This window comes from Typopeltis vanoorti, chromosome 12, assembly GCF_054136105.1.
Source record: "Typopeltis vanoorti isolate ZY-2024b chromosome 12, IOZ_Tvanoo_1.0, whole genome shotgun sequence".
Lineage (NCBI taxonomy): Eukaryota > Metazoa > Arthropoda > Arachnida > Uropygi > Thelyphonidae > Typopeltis > Typopeltis vanoorti.
Genome location: NC_143560.1, coordinates 94,664,482 through 94,686,460, shown reverse-complemented (window position 1 = coordinate 94,686,460; position 21,979 = coordinate 94,664,482). Strand labels below are relative to the sequence as shown.

The 21,979-nt window shown below is 35.9% G+C and overlaps 1 protein-coding gene across 1 annotated transcript in view; it reads left to right on the top strand.

The window, feature by feature from the left end:
- Positions 1 to 6,202: 6,202 nt before the first annotated feature.
- Positions 6,203 to 21,979, top strand: part of LOC150101019 (uncharacterized) — a 78,273-nt gene continuing 62,496 nt past the window's right edge. Inside the window, exon 1 of the mRNA XM_090402148.1 lies at positions 6,203 to 6,930. Within this exon, the coding sequence (XP_090258274.1) occupies positions 6,203 to 6,930 (728 nt within the window). The remainder of the gene's footprint in view (positions 6,931 to 21,979) is intronic.

Below are 21,979 nucleotides of genomic sequence, written 5' to 3'. Positions count from 1 at the left end.
AGGTCCCCTCCATCACATGCTGCCTCAAGTAATTATCTTCCAGTAGGTTGTATAAATTCCATTTCCTTCCTGTTATCTGATCGCTCGTCCTTCCAATCTATATCTCCATAATAATCACTCGACCTGCACTCATAATAATTTGCTGATGCATGTCTTCCAGATCATTCCTGGAACCCCTTGGCCTATAGCAGGGACCCACAATATATTTTGTCTTATTGGCCTTGATCTCACATCACATTATTTCAAATGAACAGCGCTGCCCTCCCACCTATCTCCTATTCGTTTTCAGCTGCAATTCATCATCTGCAGTACCCCCTTCCCCCATCCTATCTTCTGAAAATACTAAACCCTTGGCATCCTATCCCTGTAACTACATCATCTGCCGTTAGTCATGTAATGCCTATAATTTTGACAGGGTTGCACTAACTAATTAACCTCACTTGGAATGTACCCTTGCAAAGTGGTCACTCAATAACTCAACTATCTATTTTAACTGCTTCTGTCACCTTATCACCATTAGCACTCATTCAGGTCAATCTTCCTCTTTCTTGCCCATGTAGCGAAATAAACCTTTGAGATTTCCTTTGGTCTACTCTGCTAGTTTCTTCTTGTTTAGTTCTGAGCAGACTTCTAGTCAGTTTATTAGTTTCATCACTTGAGAGGATGATTAGGTTTCTCTCAGTGTTATTCAGGAAATCCAGGTATGGAATTTTTTTTTTAGGTGTTATATCATAATCATGTCCTGTGTGTGGGGGGGGGGGGGGGTACCAGTTTCTGTAGGAGTGAGGAAATGTTCAGATATGTAACCTATCTCTTTATTGCTGGATTAACCTTGGTTGGCTGTTTGGTTTTTGCTTCTGAGCAAGTGAGTCAAACTTTTGGTCGAGGATAAGTCTGTTTTTGTTGTAAGATTGTTGATGAGACTGTTTAGATATGGTGGCATTTTGGCATGTGGCTAAGTTCTGTGAATAGGATTAATATGTTTTATTCTAGCTTCATCTTGTGATTATGTTGATGCAGTAATGATGGCCAGTAAGTTTCCAGTCAAAATATTTGCAGTAATAAAAAAAATTATTTATTCTTGTGAATATATGTGTCTAATAAATTTTATTATGTTACAAGTCCCATTAAAAACTCATCTAATTATCCTTCACGGGAAGGAAATAAGCAAGAAGACCAGTAAACTTAGCAAACTTTCTGTTCTACAAGGCAAACTATGAGCAAGAACTCTGTTCTAAAGAATGCATCCTTCTTTTCAAAGAAAACATCAGTAGGTTAATTTATTTCATTTAGCTTTTTTGCTGCACACAATGTTAATGTGCTATAGTTTTTCAACCCTAACATGTGGAATTCCATATGAAATAATTAAAGTAAAAATCAGAATTGAAGCTACAAAATTTTGTATTTTGTTATGTTGAAAGTGAGTTATTTGGAAGAAAAGAATTAATTTTTTTTTCCCCCTGGCTTTCTGTTAATTGCAGCAGTCATTTTTATTCAGAGAATCCACATGATTTAAAATTTTTGGAGGACTGTAAAATTAATTAGTTTATTTCCGTATTGTTCAGTTTTGTGATTTTTTTTTCCCTGCCATTATAATGCTCAGTGTTACTTTTTAATTTCTTATTTAGATTTGCATATAGAATACTTGATGGTCTTACAAGTATTCTTTTTCCCCATTTTGCATTCCAAATAGGCCCTAGGTGGAAACCACAAGTGGTCATTTTTTTTTATTTGTATGTTTCATTTATACATGTGGTGAAATATGCATTCCCAAAATCATCTTGATTAAAGTGTTTCTTCTGTGAAAAAAATTGCCTCCAAATTTACAAAAAATTAAAAATAGCTGACCTTTGAGAAGTCCAAAAATAAAAAAATAATAATAATAATAAAATAATAATAATGTGGTGGATGAAATAAAATTTTGAAATTTTTATGGCTGATACTGCTGAGATATGGAAATAAAAAAAGAAAGCAAAATAGTTCCTATTCTGTTTTTTCATCTTTTCAGCATAGATGGCATTTTAAAAGTGAAGAAAACTGCTTTTTTTTTTAAGAATCTGAGTAGCATGCCATATGAAAAAAAAAATGAAAAACTGAGGAGAATGCTATCCCTTGGTTGCATGGAAGCTTTGAAAAGATGCTTCAATGATATATCTGAATGTGTCTCTAGAGTTTACAGAACAAATAAGATGGGAATAAAATGGATGTGCAGTTTTATTATTCAAGAGATTCATAAGAAGCAGATGACATAAAAGGAATATCATGACAATAAGAGTGAGAGAAGATATTAACTACATTGCTTGGAAAGAAGTCAGTAGACACCTCCATGAGCAAGGTGCATTGTACCATGTAACGAATCACATGTTTTTGTAGCCCATATAAATTGGAGGAATATAATTCTCCCAAATTACTGCAATTTTATCCGGGTGAAATGGCTGTAAGAAGGGGACTGACAGTGTTTGAAAGAGGCGTAGTGATAAGATGCCATGTTTCAGGTCTATCTGTTTGGAAAATTGTTGACAAATTGGGCCATTTCAGGTCAACAATCAGTGATACCCTACTGAGATGGAAGTATAGGGAGTCAAGTGCTGTCCGCAGAGGATAACCCACCACATCCACAGAACATGACCATTGGGTGCTACGAAGGATAATATGTAAAAACTACTATTTGTTGGCTAAACATTGAATGCAAAATTCTGGGCATCAACTGGAGCACGAATCTGCACAAAAACATTCAGAACTGAGGCTCATGACATGAGTTTCCATGGTAAGACTGCAATATAGAAACCCCACATTATTTCCTGCTTTAAGCGCGTGATTAATTAGTTATGATTATTGTAAGGAAAGCTAAGTTGAAGTGTGAAAAGAAATTGGTACAGACTAAAGGCAACCGAAAAGAATTTTATTATTATAAAGCAAGTAAAAAAAATAATTGATGCGAAAAAATAACTTCACTGAATGCAGATAGTACTCTTGTTTTGTAAGCAGATATAATTTTTCCAATAATTAGTGCTTGCCCTGCTGTGATCCGTCGACCTTGTGTTTAACATAGCACACAGTTCTACTATTTCACTGGATAAAGAGATAGAGTTGCACAAGAAGAAGGTTCTATAGCCTGTTGCATAATCTGGATAAGAATTTAGCACTGAGGACAGATGAGATATTAGTGTATTTGCTGAAGGAAAGTTCACCCGAGCTGACTACCTTTTTACATATTTGTTTAATTTAAATCCCAGGTCAGGAAAGATCTCAGGAATGGAAAGAATGAATGATAATCCCATTGTACAGAAGTGGTGCAAAAGACTGATATGTCTTGCCGTCAAACCTATCAGTATCTCTGGAGTGGTCATGAAGATTATTATTATGTGACATCTCAAGCAATCTTTACAATCACACACTTTACAATGTGTGATTGTAAAGATCTTAGAGAAGTTGTGATCAAGAAACAGCATGAATTTACTAAAATGAAGGTCATGTCTAAACAGTTTACTCATACATTATAATGTTATGGCTGAGTTGGATAATTGGAATGAATACACTTTGATGCTGTTGGACTTCGCTAAGTTATTTAATAGGATACCACCAGAAAAGCTGTTGCATAAACTGGAGAATGGGATTGGAATGTAAATTATTGGCTTGGATAAGTGGGTGGCTGACCAACAGGTATCAGAAAGTGTTAATGGGAATATGAGTCTGCCAGATTTAAGGTGGCCAGTGGTGTACCTCAGGGATCAGTCCTTGGACCATTGTTGTTTAATCTATATATTAATGATATTGAGAAGGGCCTGACAAGAGATCTTCAATTGTTTGCTACTGATATACGGCATTTACAGGGTGATTTGAATGGGTTTAAGGTGTGGACAAATGATAATTGCTGCAGTTAAAGGTTATTAGTGTAAAGTTATGCACTTTTGCATGATGAGATCTTCAGTGGCATGTTATATTGGTTGGATTATGCTTGTAATAACTGACAAAGCTAGAGATCTGGGAGTATAGTGGATAGAAATTTGAAGTTCAAGGGTCACATGCAAAAATTGCAAATACAGGAAACCTCGCTTAACATGAATGCGCAATAATCAGTTAGTACGATTGAGTGAAATGATACTATTTCCCGTTTTAAGCAAGTGATTAATCAGTTAACGTGAATTTTTTTTACATTATGCGAAATTTCATTGGGCTCATCGGTTTTACATTGTGCAAACAAGAAGAGAATGTTATGACTAAGAAGCTAACTGCAAAAGAGCTAGCTTTCAATCACATTGAGCATGCTAAGGAAATTTTGTTTCATGCTGATCCTCATATGGGACAAAGCTTCGAAGTCTGCTGAAAACTTGATAAAGTGATCGCCAGCTATCACAAATTCCATGACAAGATGAAAAAGTCGAGCGCTATTCAAACATCTTTGCATAATTTTTTTGTAAAAAAAGTAACTCGATCAAATGTTCAGACATTTAAATAAAAATTTAAGCAATTGACATTTACTAACTTTCATGATTTTATCCTTTAATATAGCTTATATTTTTTACGCTACTGATGGAGGAATTATAATTATTCCTATTATTTATTGTATTCGCTTAATGCGATTTTGCTTAACGTGCATTAATTGATGGATTAATTAATCCCATTAAGCGAGGTTTTCCTGTATAACTGAAAGGATAATTGCAGTGTTGAAACAAATATTAACATGTAAGATATTTTATAGAATGTAAGAATATAATTACTTCCATCTAAGAATATGTTACATTAACATGTAACATATTCTTACATGTAAGTAATTTTGTCTCTTCAAGGCCTTGATATGATTGCACCTACTACTCTGCACAGGTTTGCTCTCCTGAGTTTCAAAGGGATAAAGGAGCTGTGGAAAGGCTGCAAAAAGACTTACAAGGATGATATCAGGGTAATGAAATGTAGATTATGAAGATGGACTGAGAGTATTTGGGCCACAGACACTGGTAGACAGAAGGAGGAGGGGAAGATACAATAGAGGGCTATCAACTTTTCAGAGTCCTTTATAGGATATTGGTTGATAAAATTTTTTTATTATATGGAAAGCAGAGAGAGCACAAGAGGGCATCTGTGAAAGTTAAGTTTATAGGTGGTTAAGAAAGGGTGTGAGCTAGACTTTTCTAGCTGACCTCTCATAGAACTGTTAGGGAGTGGAACAGTTTGCCTGTTGAAGGAGCGAGTGCATCTGGTATGAATAAGTTTAAAGAAAGTATGAGTGCTGCTGGGGATGAAGTATGGCTTCTTGATGAGTTTTTGACTTCCTGGTGGTCTACTACTAATAATTTTTTAATGTTTTATTTTCCTTTCACATTAATGTTGGTGACATGTAAAAGCTCTTAAGATTTGTTTACTTCACACCTTTTGGGAAATCCTGAAAACTGCCTTGACAAGTGGATATACTTTAAATATATTACAAGATGCAACAAAAAATTGTGGTTGCCTTTGTTTTCAAATGACTATCTACTGATTGGTTGAAAATAACAGAATGGACCAATTTTCAGTTGCTATTGCTCAAATATATTATTATTTTTAATTTTTAACAAATTTTGAAGCAAAGTTTTTTTTTCATAGAAGGAACTTCAGTGTAGTGATTTGGGGCATGCATATTCCATTATGTGTATAAATGAAACACACACACAAAAAAAAATGACTTATGCATTCAACCTTAGAGCCTACATCATAGTATACAAAATGGGTCATGAAAAGCACTCAAAACACTGAATGTTGCTGCCAATAGTATAGCATTTATTATTGTTCAGGTTAATTAGCCTTTTTCAGACCAAAACTATTAATAACAAATGTTAAAAAAAAGTAAAGAGCTGCAATTGTCAGTTTTTTGAAATAGTTAGAAACAAAAGAGTGAGCAATGCACAGACTGATCTTGATTACAATTTCCTTGGTGATCAGCTGCAGAACTATCTATGTAAAAATCAGCTGATATTTGTATTCCAGATAACTAGCTTTTTTTTTTTTTTTGGATATTTTCTTTCTATTTTTGTTATCTACCTATAGACTGTTTTGTAATAGGTTTAAATTTGGTTACTTCATTATTTCAGTATAATGTGTGTGCGTGTGTGTATATATATATATATATATATTTTTTTTTTTTTCTTTTTTCTTTTCAGAGTCTGAACATTTTAATGTAAACCCTCTCAAGTTCATGAGGATCAAGATTCCCCCACTGCTAACAGCCATGGCTCTGTTTACTATTGAACAGATTGAACTGATCCGTAGGCTGCGTAACAGTGGGATAACAAAGGAACAGGTCATCTTGGCTTTTGATCAGATGGATAGGTTGGATGTAGAGTTCGGAAGACCCCATTCAAATTCAAATCCACATCACATACCTCATGCTTTATCAAATGTACCATCTAGCCAGTCATCATTTTCATCATCATCATCATCATCCCAGGTACCTGAAAGAGTGCCACATGACAAAGAGCATACTTCAAGGTCTGGAGATAATACAGTCTCCAAAGTAACTGGTCAAGGTAGTTGCCAAGTGCCCAATGGGGTAACAACCCCTACTCGAGCAGACATACAACCTCCTATGCAGCCATTCTACAAACAGAATGATTCACAAACATACTCCAGACCACAAAGTAGTAGTAATTCTTCTAGTGATGGTGTAGACAATGGAAACACCCAAAATGGAGATGTGTCTCCATCAGCAACAGCATCAGCTGTTGCTTCACCTACCTCAAAGCTGCCCAGTGAATTAACTATAATTCCTTTATCTTCCTCTTCCTCCTCATCATCGTTAGTTCCTGTTCCCTATTCAGGGACAGAAAGCATCCACACAATACATAACCAAATGTATACCAGTAGACAGGAAGGCTCTCAGTGTATTCCCATCCAGTGTTTGGTTAATCCATTAGATCTTTTGCAAGATGAATGCTTTGAATTAGAAGAATTAAAGAAGTAAGTGTTTCATTTTTATATGTTGTGTTCAGAATGTGAATCTGATTAGATAAATCAGTTTTTTAAAAAAAAAATTTTTTTTTTACATTTTATTATTATTATTTTTCTTAATATAAGTGTGTGTGTGTATATAATTTGAATTCAGTAAACTTGCATTGAATAACTAGACTTTCTATTCTTGTGATATAACGTATCATATACTGTTAAAAAGCTGTTCAGCTGTTAGAACTAAATTTTTATCATCTCAATATTGGACGACAAGTGTTTGCTTTTTTTTTGTGATAACATGGATAGAATAAACTATTTTTGAAAAATTATTATGAAAATGATAGTCAAGATAACATGCATAAGTTTTGTTTTTATTTCAAATGTACTTATATACTACTTATGTAAATAGGAATCACTATTCAAACACCACAGGTTCATATTATGGTTGCTGATATAACAAAATCAGTAAGAAAAATATGCTTAAAAATTTTAAAAGCATAATTTTGAACATTTACTATAATTAATGAGTCCTATAGTTTTGACAGTATTTTAATGTCTAATCTTCAGAAATGACAACCAGATTGGCAATTGTACGTGTAAGAAATGAAGCAGTTGCATGTATAAGCAATTTATGTGTATATATGACACTCTTATCTTGATACTATGCAAACGTGAAATCAGACGTAAATTTTAGTGGATTGACTAGCAGTATTTGCACTGATGACACAAGAATATCAATAGGCACAATATGCAATGCATGTTGTGCCTGTTGACATCTTTATGTTATTCTGGCCATATATTAGCAAAGCCATAACTTCATTTTTCAGTAGGATCTTGGTTGACAACTAGAGCAAGCTTATATTTAAGCTATTTTAAAGTGAGTTTCGTGACTTATCCATGTAACAAAATTTATATAGAATTTATTCAAAAACTCCAGTATATATCATCTAACTTTACACGGACATCGTCAGGCAGATAGCCGTTAACTATATTCAAAAGATGAATCAAAATAATGGATTATAAATCATATTATGTACTTCAGCTGTGACTCATCTCAGCTGAAATAATATTTTACTATTAGAGTATAAAGGAAAGGAAATGAAACAGTGGTTATGAACACACGAATATGTAAGAAAAATTAACATCCTATTAGAAGCTTCTGACACCTACTTATCCTTAGACTGAGATCCACATGGTATACTAATGGTAAAACTAATGGATTTATCAAAAAGCTGTCTAATTGGGAAGAATAATTAAAAAAAATCTTATCATCTAACAATTCATTAGTCCCAAGAATTTATGAAGCACCAGACATACACAAAAAAGATGTTACGTTAAGGTCAATTGTAGATTGGAAAGATTCCTCAACATCAAATTGGCAAGTATCTGTCTAGCCTGGTAGCTTCATATATAGGAAAGACAGAATCAGTATGTGAAGAATAGTTTACATTTTATTGAAAAGGTAAAAGACTTAAATATAGCTTTCTGGCATTCTAGGAAATTTAGATGTAGTCAATCTTTTTACCAGTGTACCTAGGGATGATACAATGAATTTCCTTCTAAACTTTTTTTCACAAGACACAATAAGACTATTCAAACACTGTATGGACAACACTTTTTTCATATTTCAGAACAAATATTGGTAACAAAAAGAAGGAATTGCCCTGGGTTCCTCACTATCTCTGCCCTTGGCCAATCTTTTTATGGAAAATTTTGAAATGAATGCTATTGAAAACCATTGTAAGAAAAGAAAAACTTGATTATGTTACATTGATGTTTTCATTATTTGGTCAGGTCAGGAACCATGGACAACTTAAGTACTTTTAAAGATTATCTGAACAACTTGCATTCCAATATAAAATTCATTCTTAAACTAGAAGATCACAAAAATTCCTGTTCCTGAAACGATTATTCTTTTCAATTACAGAAAACCTACTGCAACTGGAATATTATTTGCATTCCACTTCACGCCATCATCCATTATAAAAGATAGGCACCATTAAAACATTATGAGATAGAGCATACAAGATGCCCAGTACTTCACTTAATATGAATGAAAAACTAACTACCTGAGGCATAACCTTGCCCTAATTGGTTATGACCCCAGAATGATCAACAAAATTCTTAACACACCTTCTACAGCTTCTGTACTTAAACAAAATTTTAAGAATACAATCATGCACCTTACATCAAGAATGTTACAAACTTATCATGGTGAAGCATGGTAAGTTTTTTTGAATCTGGATGATTGTGTGGAACTTTCCAAGATATGAGAAATTATAATTCTTAGGCCTCCCACTCAGTAGCCATGACTGGTTTCAGTCTAATCTGTATGGTTTGTGCACATTGTTAAAATTTTTATATAATTTCCCTAGTGATTATTATTATTATTCAGGCCTCCATGGAGTCAAAAGACTCATCGTGGGAGGTCCTTCCTAAGAAACACAAAGTCAATCAAGACTCATCGAGGGGAGGTCCCCCCCCCCCCCTAAGAAACACAGTCTATCATACCACTCCTTGAACTCATTGACTGTTCTCGCTCTCACCACTCCATCAGACAATGTATTCCATGGTTCAACCACCCTCCATGCAAAGAAACCACTCCTCACCTTCTTGCTCACAGTTTCCTTTCGTAACTTCCAGTGGTGTTTTTTTTTTATCATTGCATAAAATCTCCAGATTCTTACATTGACCAAAACCTGCATGCCATCCTATGGGAGGAAAAAAAAAAAATAGCCATTTATGAGATTTATTGCGCTTGTGGCATTTGCTATGTAGCCCAAATGGGCAGGTCAGGGGAGATCCACATGTCTGAACACATAAGAAACGTCGAAAAATGAAGACGGCATAAATCAGGTTTGGCATCCCATACAACTACCATAGGCCATCAAGTAATTTGACAACAAACAAAAATGCCTGATGTTGATCATAACTGTTTTACAAAAAAAAGTTCAAGCAAACCTCTGAGATGTTGCAGATCCCCACATAATGCAACAAAAATCAAGGCTTAATCCCTACACCAAATTTGGTCTGCTTTTATTAAAAATCTAATTATTATGTACCTAGGATACAATACACGCAATGCTACAGAACATGACAGCAATTACTAGTATTTCCAATACATATACACTAATTAATTTAATGTTTTTATTCTGGTTATTTATTTGTTTGAATTGTGAAGTTCTGATAACATCTGATATGTATAATTAATTGTTTGTATTCTCTATTCTGTACAACATTTTTAATACCACTGACAATGTAAGTCTGACTGCTTTGAAATTTATAGGGTTATATTTTATTAAACTCTTTACTTATCTTAAAACATGACCTCATTACTGGGAAAACATCTACAGAACTACTAAACTGCAGGAACTACACATTCATAAAGTGCGGTTATAAAATTCTTTGTGAAAGAAACTCTAATGCCAAAAGAAATTCATTCGAGGTTCATAAAGGTTTATGGGCACTATTCTCTTTGTTTTCAACATTTAAGAAATGCCCAAGAAATGTGGCTGTACCAGCCTTGAAGATGATCCACGTGAAGCATATCCAAAAAGTGTAACACTAGAAATCATTGATCAAGTGCGCAATATGGTATTGGATGATCGGTGAGTCGAAGTGCGTGAAATTGCTGAGACTTTAGGCATTTCAAAAGAACACGTAGGATATATTTTGCATGAAGAATTGCAAATGAAAAAGCTTTGCGCAAGATGGGTCCGTGCTTGCTCACAGCAGATCAAAAACAGACTCGCATGCATGAAGAATTGCAAATGAAAAAGCTTTGCGCAAGATGGGTCCGTGCTTGCTCACAGCAGATCAAAAACAGACTCGCATGAAAATCTATGAACAGTGCTTGGAGCATTTTAACAAGAATAAAACTGATTTTGTGCATCGATTTATTACTATGGATGAGACTTGGATTTACCATTTACACACTAGAATCCAAACAGCAGTTAAAACAGTGGACAGAAGCTGGTTGTTCAGTGCCAAAGAAGACAAAATCGGTTTTATCAGTAGGAAAAGTCATGGCATCTGTGTTTTGGGATGCTAAAGGCATTTTGTTTATTAATTAGCATTGTTAATATTACTAATATTGTTTTACCCTTTTCAAGGGTAAAACAATAACCAGGGAATATCATTCCGATCTTTTAACTAGACTAGACAAAAAAAATTCATGAGAAAAGACCCGGTTTGCAGAAGAAAAAAATCATGTTTCATGAGTACAATGCACCTGCCCACAAAGGTGTTTTAGCAATGGCAAAATTAAGGGATCTGCACTATGAATTGTTGAAACATCCACCCTATTCCCCAGATTTGGCTCCCTCTGACTTCTATCTCTTCCCAAAACTAACTCTTCCTTGCTGGTCAGCATTTTTCTTCGAATCAAGAGGTGATTGCAGCTGTAAAGGGGTATTTTGCAGATCTTACTGAGAACCACTACAGGGATGGGATAATGGCACTGAAGCATCGCTGGAATAAATGTATTAGTCTTAAGGGAGATTATGTTGAAAAATTAAAATAATTTTGAAATTATAAATTTGTTTTTTCATTGTTATGCCGAGAACTTTTCAGACCACCATCGTATAATGCTGTGCATTATGGGAAAGGCCACCCAGAGGTTTTCACCTTTTATTCAGGTCTCATCAATCTGATGATGTCAGATCCATCAGGACCAGAAGACTTTTTAGTGTCCAAGTTATGTAGTATTTTTAGTGTCCAAGTTATGTGGTATCTGGAGAACAACCATGGCATTTGCAACTTCAGACCTCCGGTAAGTCAGGCAGTGGTACTTCACCAGACAATGAAGAACATCTACTACCTACATGGAATTGGCATTTCAACTTTGTGTCAGGAATACTTGCTGGTTTCTCCTGAGCCCTTTTTGTGGATTCAGGCCACACTATGAGAATGCAGAGTTGACTTGAACATGACGAGGCTGTATGTTGCGCATCCGTGCAAATTCGTGTGTGATATTAGGCTTATTAATTTTATATAATTGTCAAAAAAAACTATACACCATGTGAATCCTGTAGTTTTTTTTTTGTCAAAAAAAACTACAGGATTCACATGGTGCATTGATTCTGGTGTGATAAGGAGATGATTTCCCTTGGTCATCTCTGCAGGAGATCAAGGAAACAGAAACTTATCATGGTGAAGCATGGTAAGTTTTTTTGAATCTGGATGATTGTGTGGAACTTTCCAAGATATGAGAAATTATAATTCTTAGGCCTCCCACTCAGTAGCCATGACTGGTTTCAGTCTAATCTGTATGGTTTGTGCACATTGTTAAAATTTTTATATAATTTCCCTAGTGATTATTATTATTATTCAGGCCTCCATGGAGTCAAAAGACTCATCGTGGGAGGTCCTTCCTAAGAAACACAAAGTCAATCAAGACTCATCGAGGGGAGGTCCCCCCCCCCCCCCCCCAAGAAACACAGTCTATCATACCACTCCTTGAACTCATTGACTGTTCTCGCTCTCACCACTCCATCAGACAATGTATTCCATGGTTCAACCACCCTCCATGCAAAGAAACCACTCCTCACCTTCTTGCTCACAGTTTCCTTTCGTAACTTCCAGGGATTGCCTCTTGTCATCACTCCTTCCTGCTATTTAACCAAGCGAAAGAACTCCCCAGTGCCAATCCTGTAACCACCTCTCAACAGTTTAAAAGTCTCAATCATATCACCTATTCTTCTTCTATCCACCAAACTCTGCAGTCCACATTCCCTCAGCCGATCCTCATAACTATCATTGTACAGTGCTGAAACCATCTTTGTTATCCGCCTTTGTACCCTTTCCACAGTTAATTTATCCCCTTCAAATCCTGGGGACCAAATCTAAGAATAATAGTCTAAGTGTGGTCTGATCAGAGACTTATACAACGGAATGATAACCCTTTTATCTCTGCAGGTCAGTGTCCTTCTCATAATTGCAGCAATCCTCTGTGTTACCTTTGCCACCTTTGCAATATGTCTCCTAAATTTCAGGTTTCTATCAATCATCAACCCTAGTTCTCTTGTCTACCCTACTTCCTCCAGTATAACTCCTCCCATAGAGTATGCAGTGTCCCATCAATGTTTCCCAAACCTTAAAACCTTACATTTTGCTGCATTAAACCGACACCCCCATTCGTTTGCCCATCTCTCTAGCTTATTCAAATCCTTTGCAGGGTTGCCGCATCTGCACTATTACTAATAATCCTTCCCAGCTTTGCATCATCTGCAAACAACTGAATATCCCCTTGCAATCCACTGACAATGTCATTGATATAAAGGTAATGTGTGAAAGAGGCACACAATAATGAAACCATTAAACCTCTGTTTAATTCATTCCTAGTGCTGACCTCATTCCCAACCAGTAATTACTTGTATACTATAAATATAATAGGGAAGCAAGCAACTCTTGCATCTTTTGGATTTAGAGCATAATGTTTTAAAATTACATTTTTTTTCCTCTTTAACTACAAGTGTCAACATAATTAAAAAAAAAAAAAAATAGGTAAACCTAATGCAATAAAAGGACATATGCAGTCAACAAGAAATAAACAATTTTTATGGTTTTACTAGAGAAATTCACACACGTTGGCTTTTTGTTATTGTTAATTTTTCTCCTGGATATTTCTAGTTGGTATTCATAGTTAAAGTATTGCACAGAATTATTTCTGCAGTTGAGCAGAATTTCAGATAAGATGGCTACATGGCCAATTGAAGGTTCTCTTGCAAGATCTCATATAAAATAGATCCTTTCATATTTACGTATTATACTCTGTACTTTGATCGCAACTATTAAATAAACCAAATCATCCCGATATCAACTTCGGTTGCTAACATAGAGCTATTTTAGCAAATTATTGTTTCATTTGTTTGTTATTTTTATTGTACTACTTAACTGAAGACACTGTCATTTAGCTGAAAACATGATAATCATGAATTCCTGATGTGTATCTTCCAGGTGGGGGGGGGAGATGTATACAAGAAACTAAATACTATTATATAATGAAGTTAAAATATTTTAGTATCAAAGAAAGAAAGGATTAGTGATAGCATTCCACACCAAACATGAAGATAAACTTCTGAATTGGAAGCCAGTTTCAAGTGGAGTTATGTGGGCAAACTTCTAAATGAGGACATGGACAATGAAACTTATTTGAGCCTGTGGTCCCACAGAAAGTTCTTCCATGGGAAATTAATCCTACCAGGCATACAGGAACATTTTGGGAAAATTTGTAGAAAAAAGGCAAAGCTAATAATAATAATAATTATTATTATTATTACGGGCAACTCCAAGGAGGCTCTAAACATCATGTCAAGAACTATTCGGCATTCACACAATATCTATCATACTTTGCTTTGAACTCATTCACGGTCATGGCACCCACAACAGACTCTGGCAGCCTATTCCACTCATTAACCATTCTCCAAGTAAAAAAAAAAATTAGTTCTAACAACCTTGCTAACTACACTCTTGCTCAATTTCCATGGATGGGCCCTAGTTCTCCCACCACCAGACCTGTTCTGAAAATTTTCCTGTGAATTAATCTTGTAAAACCTCTTAATAATTTGACTGTCTCAATCATATCACCCCTTTTTCACCTATCAACCAATTTCTGTAACCCACAGATCTTCAACCTGTTCTCATAAGGTTCCATATACCGACGCAAGACTCGATAAAGAGGAACAGTGACCTGCTTGTCTCTGCTCGTCAAAGTATTCTTCAGTAACTAAGTGATCTGATGAGCTGATTTAGCCACTTTTGCTGTGTGTCCCCTAAACGTCAACTCCCTATCCACCAGCACTCCCAAATCCCTGACTTCGTCAATTTCCTAGAGTACAGTTCCACCGATGTGGTATATTGCTGTTAATCTTTTCACCCCAAAATGCATAACTTTACACTTTACCACATTAAACTGACATCCATTCTCCTTAGCCTGGTCTGAAAATCTATCCAAATCATCCTACAAAATTTTGACATCATGTGTATTCACTATTTCTCTACTCAACACTGCTCATCGGCAAATAAATGGATAGTTCCTCTCAGATCTCCTATATCATTAATGAACAAATTAAATAGCAGTGGTCCAAGAACAGAACCCTGCAGCACACCACTAGTCACAGGCCTTCTTTTGGACTCTGCTCTTGAATAAAGTACTCTCTGATATCTCTCCATCAACCACCCTCTTATCTATCTGACCATCCCTATGTGCTGCAGTTTACTGATTAAAATTCCATGTGGTATCCTGTCAAAGGTCTTTGCAAAGTCCAACAGTATCACTGTAAACCCATTATCTTTATCCAACTCAGCTGTCATTGTATTATAAAATGTGAGCAAGTTACTGAGGCATGACCTGCTCTTCACAAAACCATGCTTTTCCCCCCATACAGTATCCCATTTCCATCTATCCATTCCTGTATTTTGCTCTTGATTGACTTCTCCAATACTCTGACAACAACTCCTGATATGCTGATGGGTCTGTAATTTGCAACAGCAGTCTTGGAGCCTCCTTTATGCAGTGGAACTATTTTCCCCTCTTTCCACCCCCCCATTGGGATTAACCCAGAGCTGAAACTTAAATTAAACAATATGGTCAAGGGCACTAACAGTTCCTTTGTTGCTTCGCTTAAGACTCGAGCTGGTATACCATCCAGTCCCACAGATGTATTGACATTGAGGTTTTGTAATATACTATTCACCTCCATTTCATTCACCTCAATTCCCATATAAGTCATTGGTTCCCTCATTCCTGCAATATCACCGCCTGGATGATATAGCAGGAATCCTACCAGTGTTCACTTAGTGATTCTACTATTTCAACTGATTCAGTTACCTCCCACTGGACTTTTGCTCAGGACACAGACTAGTCATTACTAATACTATGTTTCAACATGAAGATGTGCACAAGTTCACATGGAGAGAAGACAAAGGAGTAAAGAAATAAGTAAAGTCTCATTAACTATGTCATTGTTGATAGTGATATCTTCATGCTCATTCAGGATACAAGAGTGTACAGAGGATTTGAAATTGGAAGTGACCTTCACTTAATACTAAGCAGGATAAAAATGGATATCACATTGAAAAAAAGAGCATGTAAGCAAGTTTTAAAAAGAATTAAAGTTGAGCAGCTTTGACAAGTAAATTGTAGACTCAACTATACAAATATTATTGAAGAAAAAAAAGAAAACAAATTGAAAACAAGAACCAAACCTTGGAGTTTCAGTGGCAAACTCTGAAGAAGACATTGATTGATTCATCTATGGGGTATGTGGTGAAGTTGTCTGTAAGGATTGAAAATAAGAATACCACGGTGAACACAAGAAGTGAAAGAAGCAGTCCTGGAAAAGAAGAAAGCATACAAAAAATCCGTATCAAATAAGTTGGCAGATGCCCTTGAAGAATACAGAGAATAATGTAAGATAGCTAAGCTGTGTGTAAAAGTAGCTAAACAAAAGATATGGGAACACTTTGGTAAGAATATAAAAAATAAATATTAAGAAAGTGGCAAAATGTTCTGGAGGCTGTTGGAGAAGCATATAAATGGAGGAAAGAGTCTGCAAATTGAATCAAAGATGATAAACGTGACATGAAAACTGAAGATAAGGATATCCTAGATGTCTAGAGTAGTTACTTTGAAAGACTGTTAAACAAACAAAGCAGTGACAGAACCTTATTAGAAAATTTTCAAGAAGAATGCAAAGAGGAGTATATAACAATACTTGAGGTAGAAAAAGTCATCAAAAACTTGAAATGTGGAAAGGCATTTTAAGCAGATGATATTTGGCCAGAAATGCTTAAGTATGAAGGCATAAAAGTTTTGCAGTGGTTACACTGCCTAATTCAGAGGGACTGGTTACAAGGTCAAATTCCCAATGATTGGAGTAGAGCTTTCATAGTACCCATCTATAAAAATGAATGTGAGAATTACAGAGGACTTTCTCTACTGTCTTCCAGGTAAAATTTATGTAAGCATACTCGAAACTGTAATCAGACTTTACCTGTGACACACTTTCCAGTAGTAGACATTAATATGGGTTGGGTCCACCCTTTGCTTCTGACAGCACTAACTCTACTGGGGAGACTAAGCGGTAGAGTTTCCTTGCTTTATTTCTTTCTTCTATATATATTCTTCAGTTTCAGGGATAATCCATTTTTCTGAGTCTTTTTTGTTGCTGTTTCCAAGAATTTTGTTAGATGTTATGTTTATTGCTTCAATGATACCCTTGTACATTGCATCAGAAGAATCATAGAAGGTTCATGTGATAAAAACTTACCACTCATTTTAACCTTTATAGACTTCAAAAAAGTTAGAAGTTAAAAGACAAAAATGTCAGATCTGACAAAATTCGACTTGATAAATGACAGATTATAGAAGAAAGCGTTTAAAAAGCTACTAAAAAATTCATCATCATCAATTTCCTGATATGCAACCCCAAGGGATGTTCAGGTTACTATGACAGCAATACATGATTAAGTTTCTCATCTCATTTATGCACCATCTCCTATCTAGGAGGTTGACTACCATGATGTGACTCATGGTTAACTATGGGCGTAACAACATGTGATGAGGACCCTATCTCTTCCACATACTGTCGTAAGTATTCATGGCTGTAAATCTCTGTGTGTCCACGGAGTCAGTTTGCCTATCTGAGGGACAAAAAAGCCAAGTTTATGGGTGAAAAAACCCTTTATCTCTGTATGAGGCCGGCTAACTTACCTAAAATCAAAAGAGACCAGATAAAGGTTTCTCATATGATGGACGGGAATTGAACCCAGGTCTTTCCGTCCACAGGGCTTGGTCTATACCGACTCAGTTATGGAAGCTCTACATCAGTGCTTCCCAAACCTCTGAATGTAAAGGCCCCCTTGGAAAAATTAAAATATTTCACAGTCCCCATCGAAAAAAAAAATTGTAATACAGACATATATTATTATTATTATTTATTTTATTTATATTCAATACAAAACATACACAACAAATATTGCAAAAATCAAATGCAAATATTACATTTTTAGCATCTTACATACACATTTGATGGCACACTTAGTCTTAAAACATTTTAGATTTATTTTCATTATTTCACAGCACCTCAACAAAACTAATGGCCCCCAGTTCAGGAAGCACTGCTCTACATGATTAAGTTGACATTATTATTAATCTCCTGTGAACAATTTGCCTCCAAATCAACCTATTACTTGTGAGCACTCCAATATCGTTCTGTCTAACATTTCGTGTTTCTAAGGCACTTCTGATAGAATCAGTGCACCTAGACCTTGGTTTGTGTCTCTTTCCTGCCATATTAGCATCAAACACCTGTTTTGCAAACTTTTTTGCATCCATTCTATTTATGTGGCCATGCCACCTTAGATATTAGCTCTGCTGACACATTCTTGAATGCTGATAATGTCAAGTTCCTTTCTAATATCTTCATTTTTAATAAAATTTTGCCATTGATGCCATCGGTTCACTTCACTAATTTTTCTCAGAACCCCTCATATCTGTGGGCTCTAGTCTTTGATCAAGTGCTTTATTTCTAACCCAACTCTCAGATCTGTAACTTAAAACTGGTTTAAACACTGCCACGTATACTGCTAGTTTGGTGTTTTGGCTAATTTCTCTCTTATTTCATATAAATTTATTCAGCTGGCTACCCATCATGCCAGTTTTGCTTATTCTGTTGTCTATTTCCAGATTTAACCTACCTACCTTCACCAAAAACTGTGCATAAATAGCCAAAATATTTTACTTTTTTCTATGGAATCTCCATTCAGAATGCAGCTGAAGTTTTCTATGCTCCTGCCTATTTTCATAGTTTTGGAGTTTTTATTGCTGATAAAAAGTCCAAAACTATGAAAAATTTTTTCATGCCAAATTTGTTACAGCTGTTATTCAATTTAGTTAGTGAATCCTGGAGACTTCCACTAGATATGTTTAGGAGTAACATCATTTTGTCATATGCCTTTTCCAGATCTACAAAACTTAAGGTCAAGGATATGTACTTCAGATCCTTGTCCCATTCCCACGATTCATTATATTCATAATACACTATCTGATCAAAAGTATTCGGACATCCCTCTGTAATTCGTAAACTGACATCTAGATGTCACCATGACTTCACTTACTGCTTCACTAACACACAGCTCCATGCCTCCGAGCAAATTGAGTAGGTCAAGGGAACTCTCAATGATTGTTGATTGAGTTCCCTTGAATTTTTTGGAGACATTTCAACCCTCCTCAGGTTGCCCAAATCAACAGTTGGTGACATGATTGTGAAGGCACAACCACAACAAAACCACGGTCGGGTAGGCCGTGTTTAATGACAGACATGGACCATCGAACATTGAAGAAGGCAGTCATGGAAATCACCAGACATTGTAACGGTCACAGTGGAGTTCTGCAGTGCTACTAACTGTCCAGCCAGCACCATGACTGTGAGTTGAGAGTTAAGAGGAATGGGCTTCCATGGCCATGCAACTTCCCATAAACCAAACATTTCTCCTGTGAATGCTAAGCTCCATCTGCAGTGGTGTAAAGAGCAACACCACTGACAGTGGACAACTGGAAAAGTGCGATTTGGAGTGATAAATCACCCTTTACCATGCGGCAGTCCGATGGAAGGGTCTGGGTGTGACGAATGCCTGGAGAACGATTCCTGCAAGCAGGTGTGTGTGTAGTGCCAACAGCAAAATTTGGAGGAGGTGGCGTTACAATGTAGGGGTGTTTTTTATGGAATGGATGACTTGGCCCTTTCATGACACTACATAGAAATCTAAATGTGGAAGGGTACAAGAACATTTTGACCCGTTGTGTACTGTCTACAGCAGAAGATCAATTCGGTGATGACTGTTGTCAGTATCAGCATGACAATGCTACCTGTCATAAAGCAAGGTCTATGAGGGAATGGTTTGTGGACAATAGCATTCCAAAAATGGACTGGCAGGCCCAGAGCCCTGACCTGAATCCCATAGAACACCTTTGGGATGAATTAGAATGCCGACTTTGCTCCAGCCCCCCCAACAATCCACATCACGAACTGCTCTGGCTACAGCTCTTCAGGAAGAATGGGCTGGCATTCCTCCAGAGACATTCCGACACCTGGTAGAAAGGAAAAGGAACTTCACTAAAAAGGAACTAAAAATAGCAATAGATCAAACCAAAGCAGGAAAGTCCCATCAGAGCAGAAGCATTCAAAAATGCTGGGTATAATACATATTCCAATCTCCTTGCCATAATGAATCAAGCTTTAAACACTGGAATAATACCTCAACAATGGAAACAAGGCCTTATTGTCCCTATACCCAATAAGGGCAGTCTTAATAGGATGGATAACTACAGAGGTATTACTTTGCTATACAATAGAATAATACTCAATAGAATAAAACCTTACTTAATACCACTTTTAAGAAAAAAAACAAGCTGGATTTCTAAAAAAAACAATGTACAGTAGAACAGGTACATTGCCTCAGAAGAATCGTAGAAGGTTCACATGATAAAAATTTACCACTCATTTTAACCTTTATAGACTTCAAAAAAGCCTTTGACTCCATTAATAGAGAAGCAATGTTTAAAATACTCAGCTTCTATGGTCTACCCTCAACTCATACACGCAATCTCAGCGCCTTGTAAAGATTACAATGCTACAGTAATCTTTAAAAACAGAAATGTCTGAATCCTTTCCGGTGACAACAGGAGTCCTGCAACGTGTGGAGTCCTGCAAGGTGATGTACTAGCACTTTATTTGTTTTTAGTATGTTTGGACTACATCTTCTGGACCATCAACACAGAAGATCTTGGTTTTAACATCAGAACATCCACCCATGCTATGCAAATAACTGATCTTAGCTTTGCTGACGATGTTGTACTTATTGATACAGAACCAACAAATGCACAAAAACATCTCAGTCTACTAGAGGCACAGGCTAAACTTAATGGTCTGCAGATCAACATCTAAAAGTCCAAAGTATTCTCAATAGGTTGTGAAAACTTTATTCTTCATATCAACAATAAACCCTTAGAAAGAGTAAAGGACTTTCAATCATCAGCAATACAGAAAATGATATTAGAAAACATAAGCAGCTGGCTCTAGTCTTCCATAACAAACTCTGCCCCATCTGGAAATCATCATTAATATCATTAAAGACAAAATTAAGACTATACTGCAACCAGTAGATCCATTTTCTTGTATGGTTCTCAAACGTGGACAATAAGCACCAAAAAAACTACAGATCTAATCAACTCCTTTGGAACTAAATGTCTCAGACTGAGTCTTGGATACACTTGGATGGACCATGTCAATAATTCTGCTATGCTGAATCTGGCTAAGCAAGAACCACTTGTCAATATAGTCAAAAAACTACAACTCATATGGCTTGGGCATTAACTCAGACATCATGAAGTCTCATACAAGCTCCTTTTTGGAATCCCTCATCCTGTACAAACCAAAAGATGGCAATCGCAGTAGAGGAAGACCACGCAAACAATTTTGGCAATACATATGTGAAAGCACCAGTAGACTGAAGTAAAACTCCATCTGACATCTACCAGTTAGCTCAAGATAGAGAGACTTGGAAGACCATAATTTGCAATATTTAATTTTTAATATAAATCTCTTTACCCTTTTCACATTGTGAATAAACTATGATGAACTTCTAACTATATCATTTCAACTAGAGATACAGAAATGATCTTCTGGTGGGTCATTTTTCTCTGACATAACTGGCATTACTGTTTTGCTAATTTTTTTGTCTTCCATTGTCAAAGTGATCATAGAAAATCACTTTGACATTGGAAGATGACAATGCTAATCACCTTGGATTAGCATTGTCCACACATTCTTGAATACTTATAATGTTAAATTCCTTTTTAATATTGTAATTTTTAATATGATTTTGCTACTGATGTCATGTTCATTCCCCTTCCACAATTTTCCTTTTACAGTACTCTTCTCCATTTCTAAGCTTTTTCTATGGCCTCCAGAAGATGAATATTTTTCTTCTTTCAAGATATTTATCTTACGGAGGCTATAGAAAAAGCCTAGAAATAGAGAAGAGCAGTGTAAAAGAA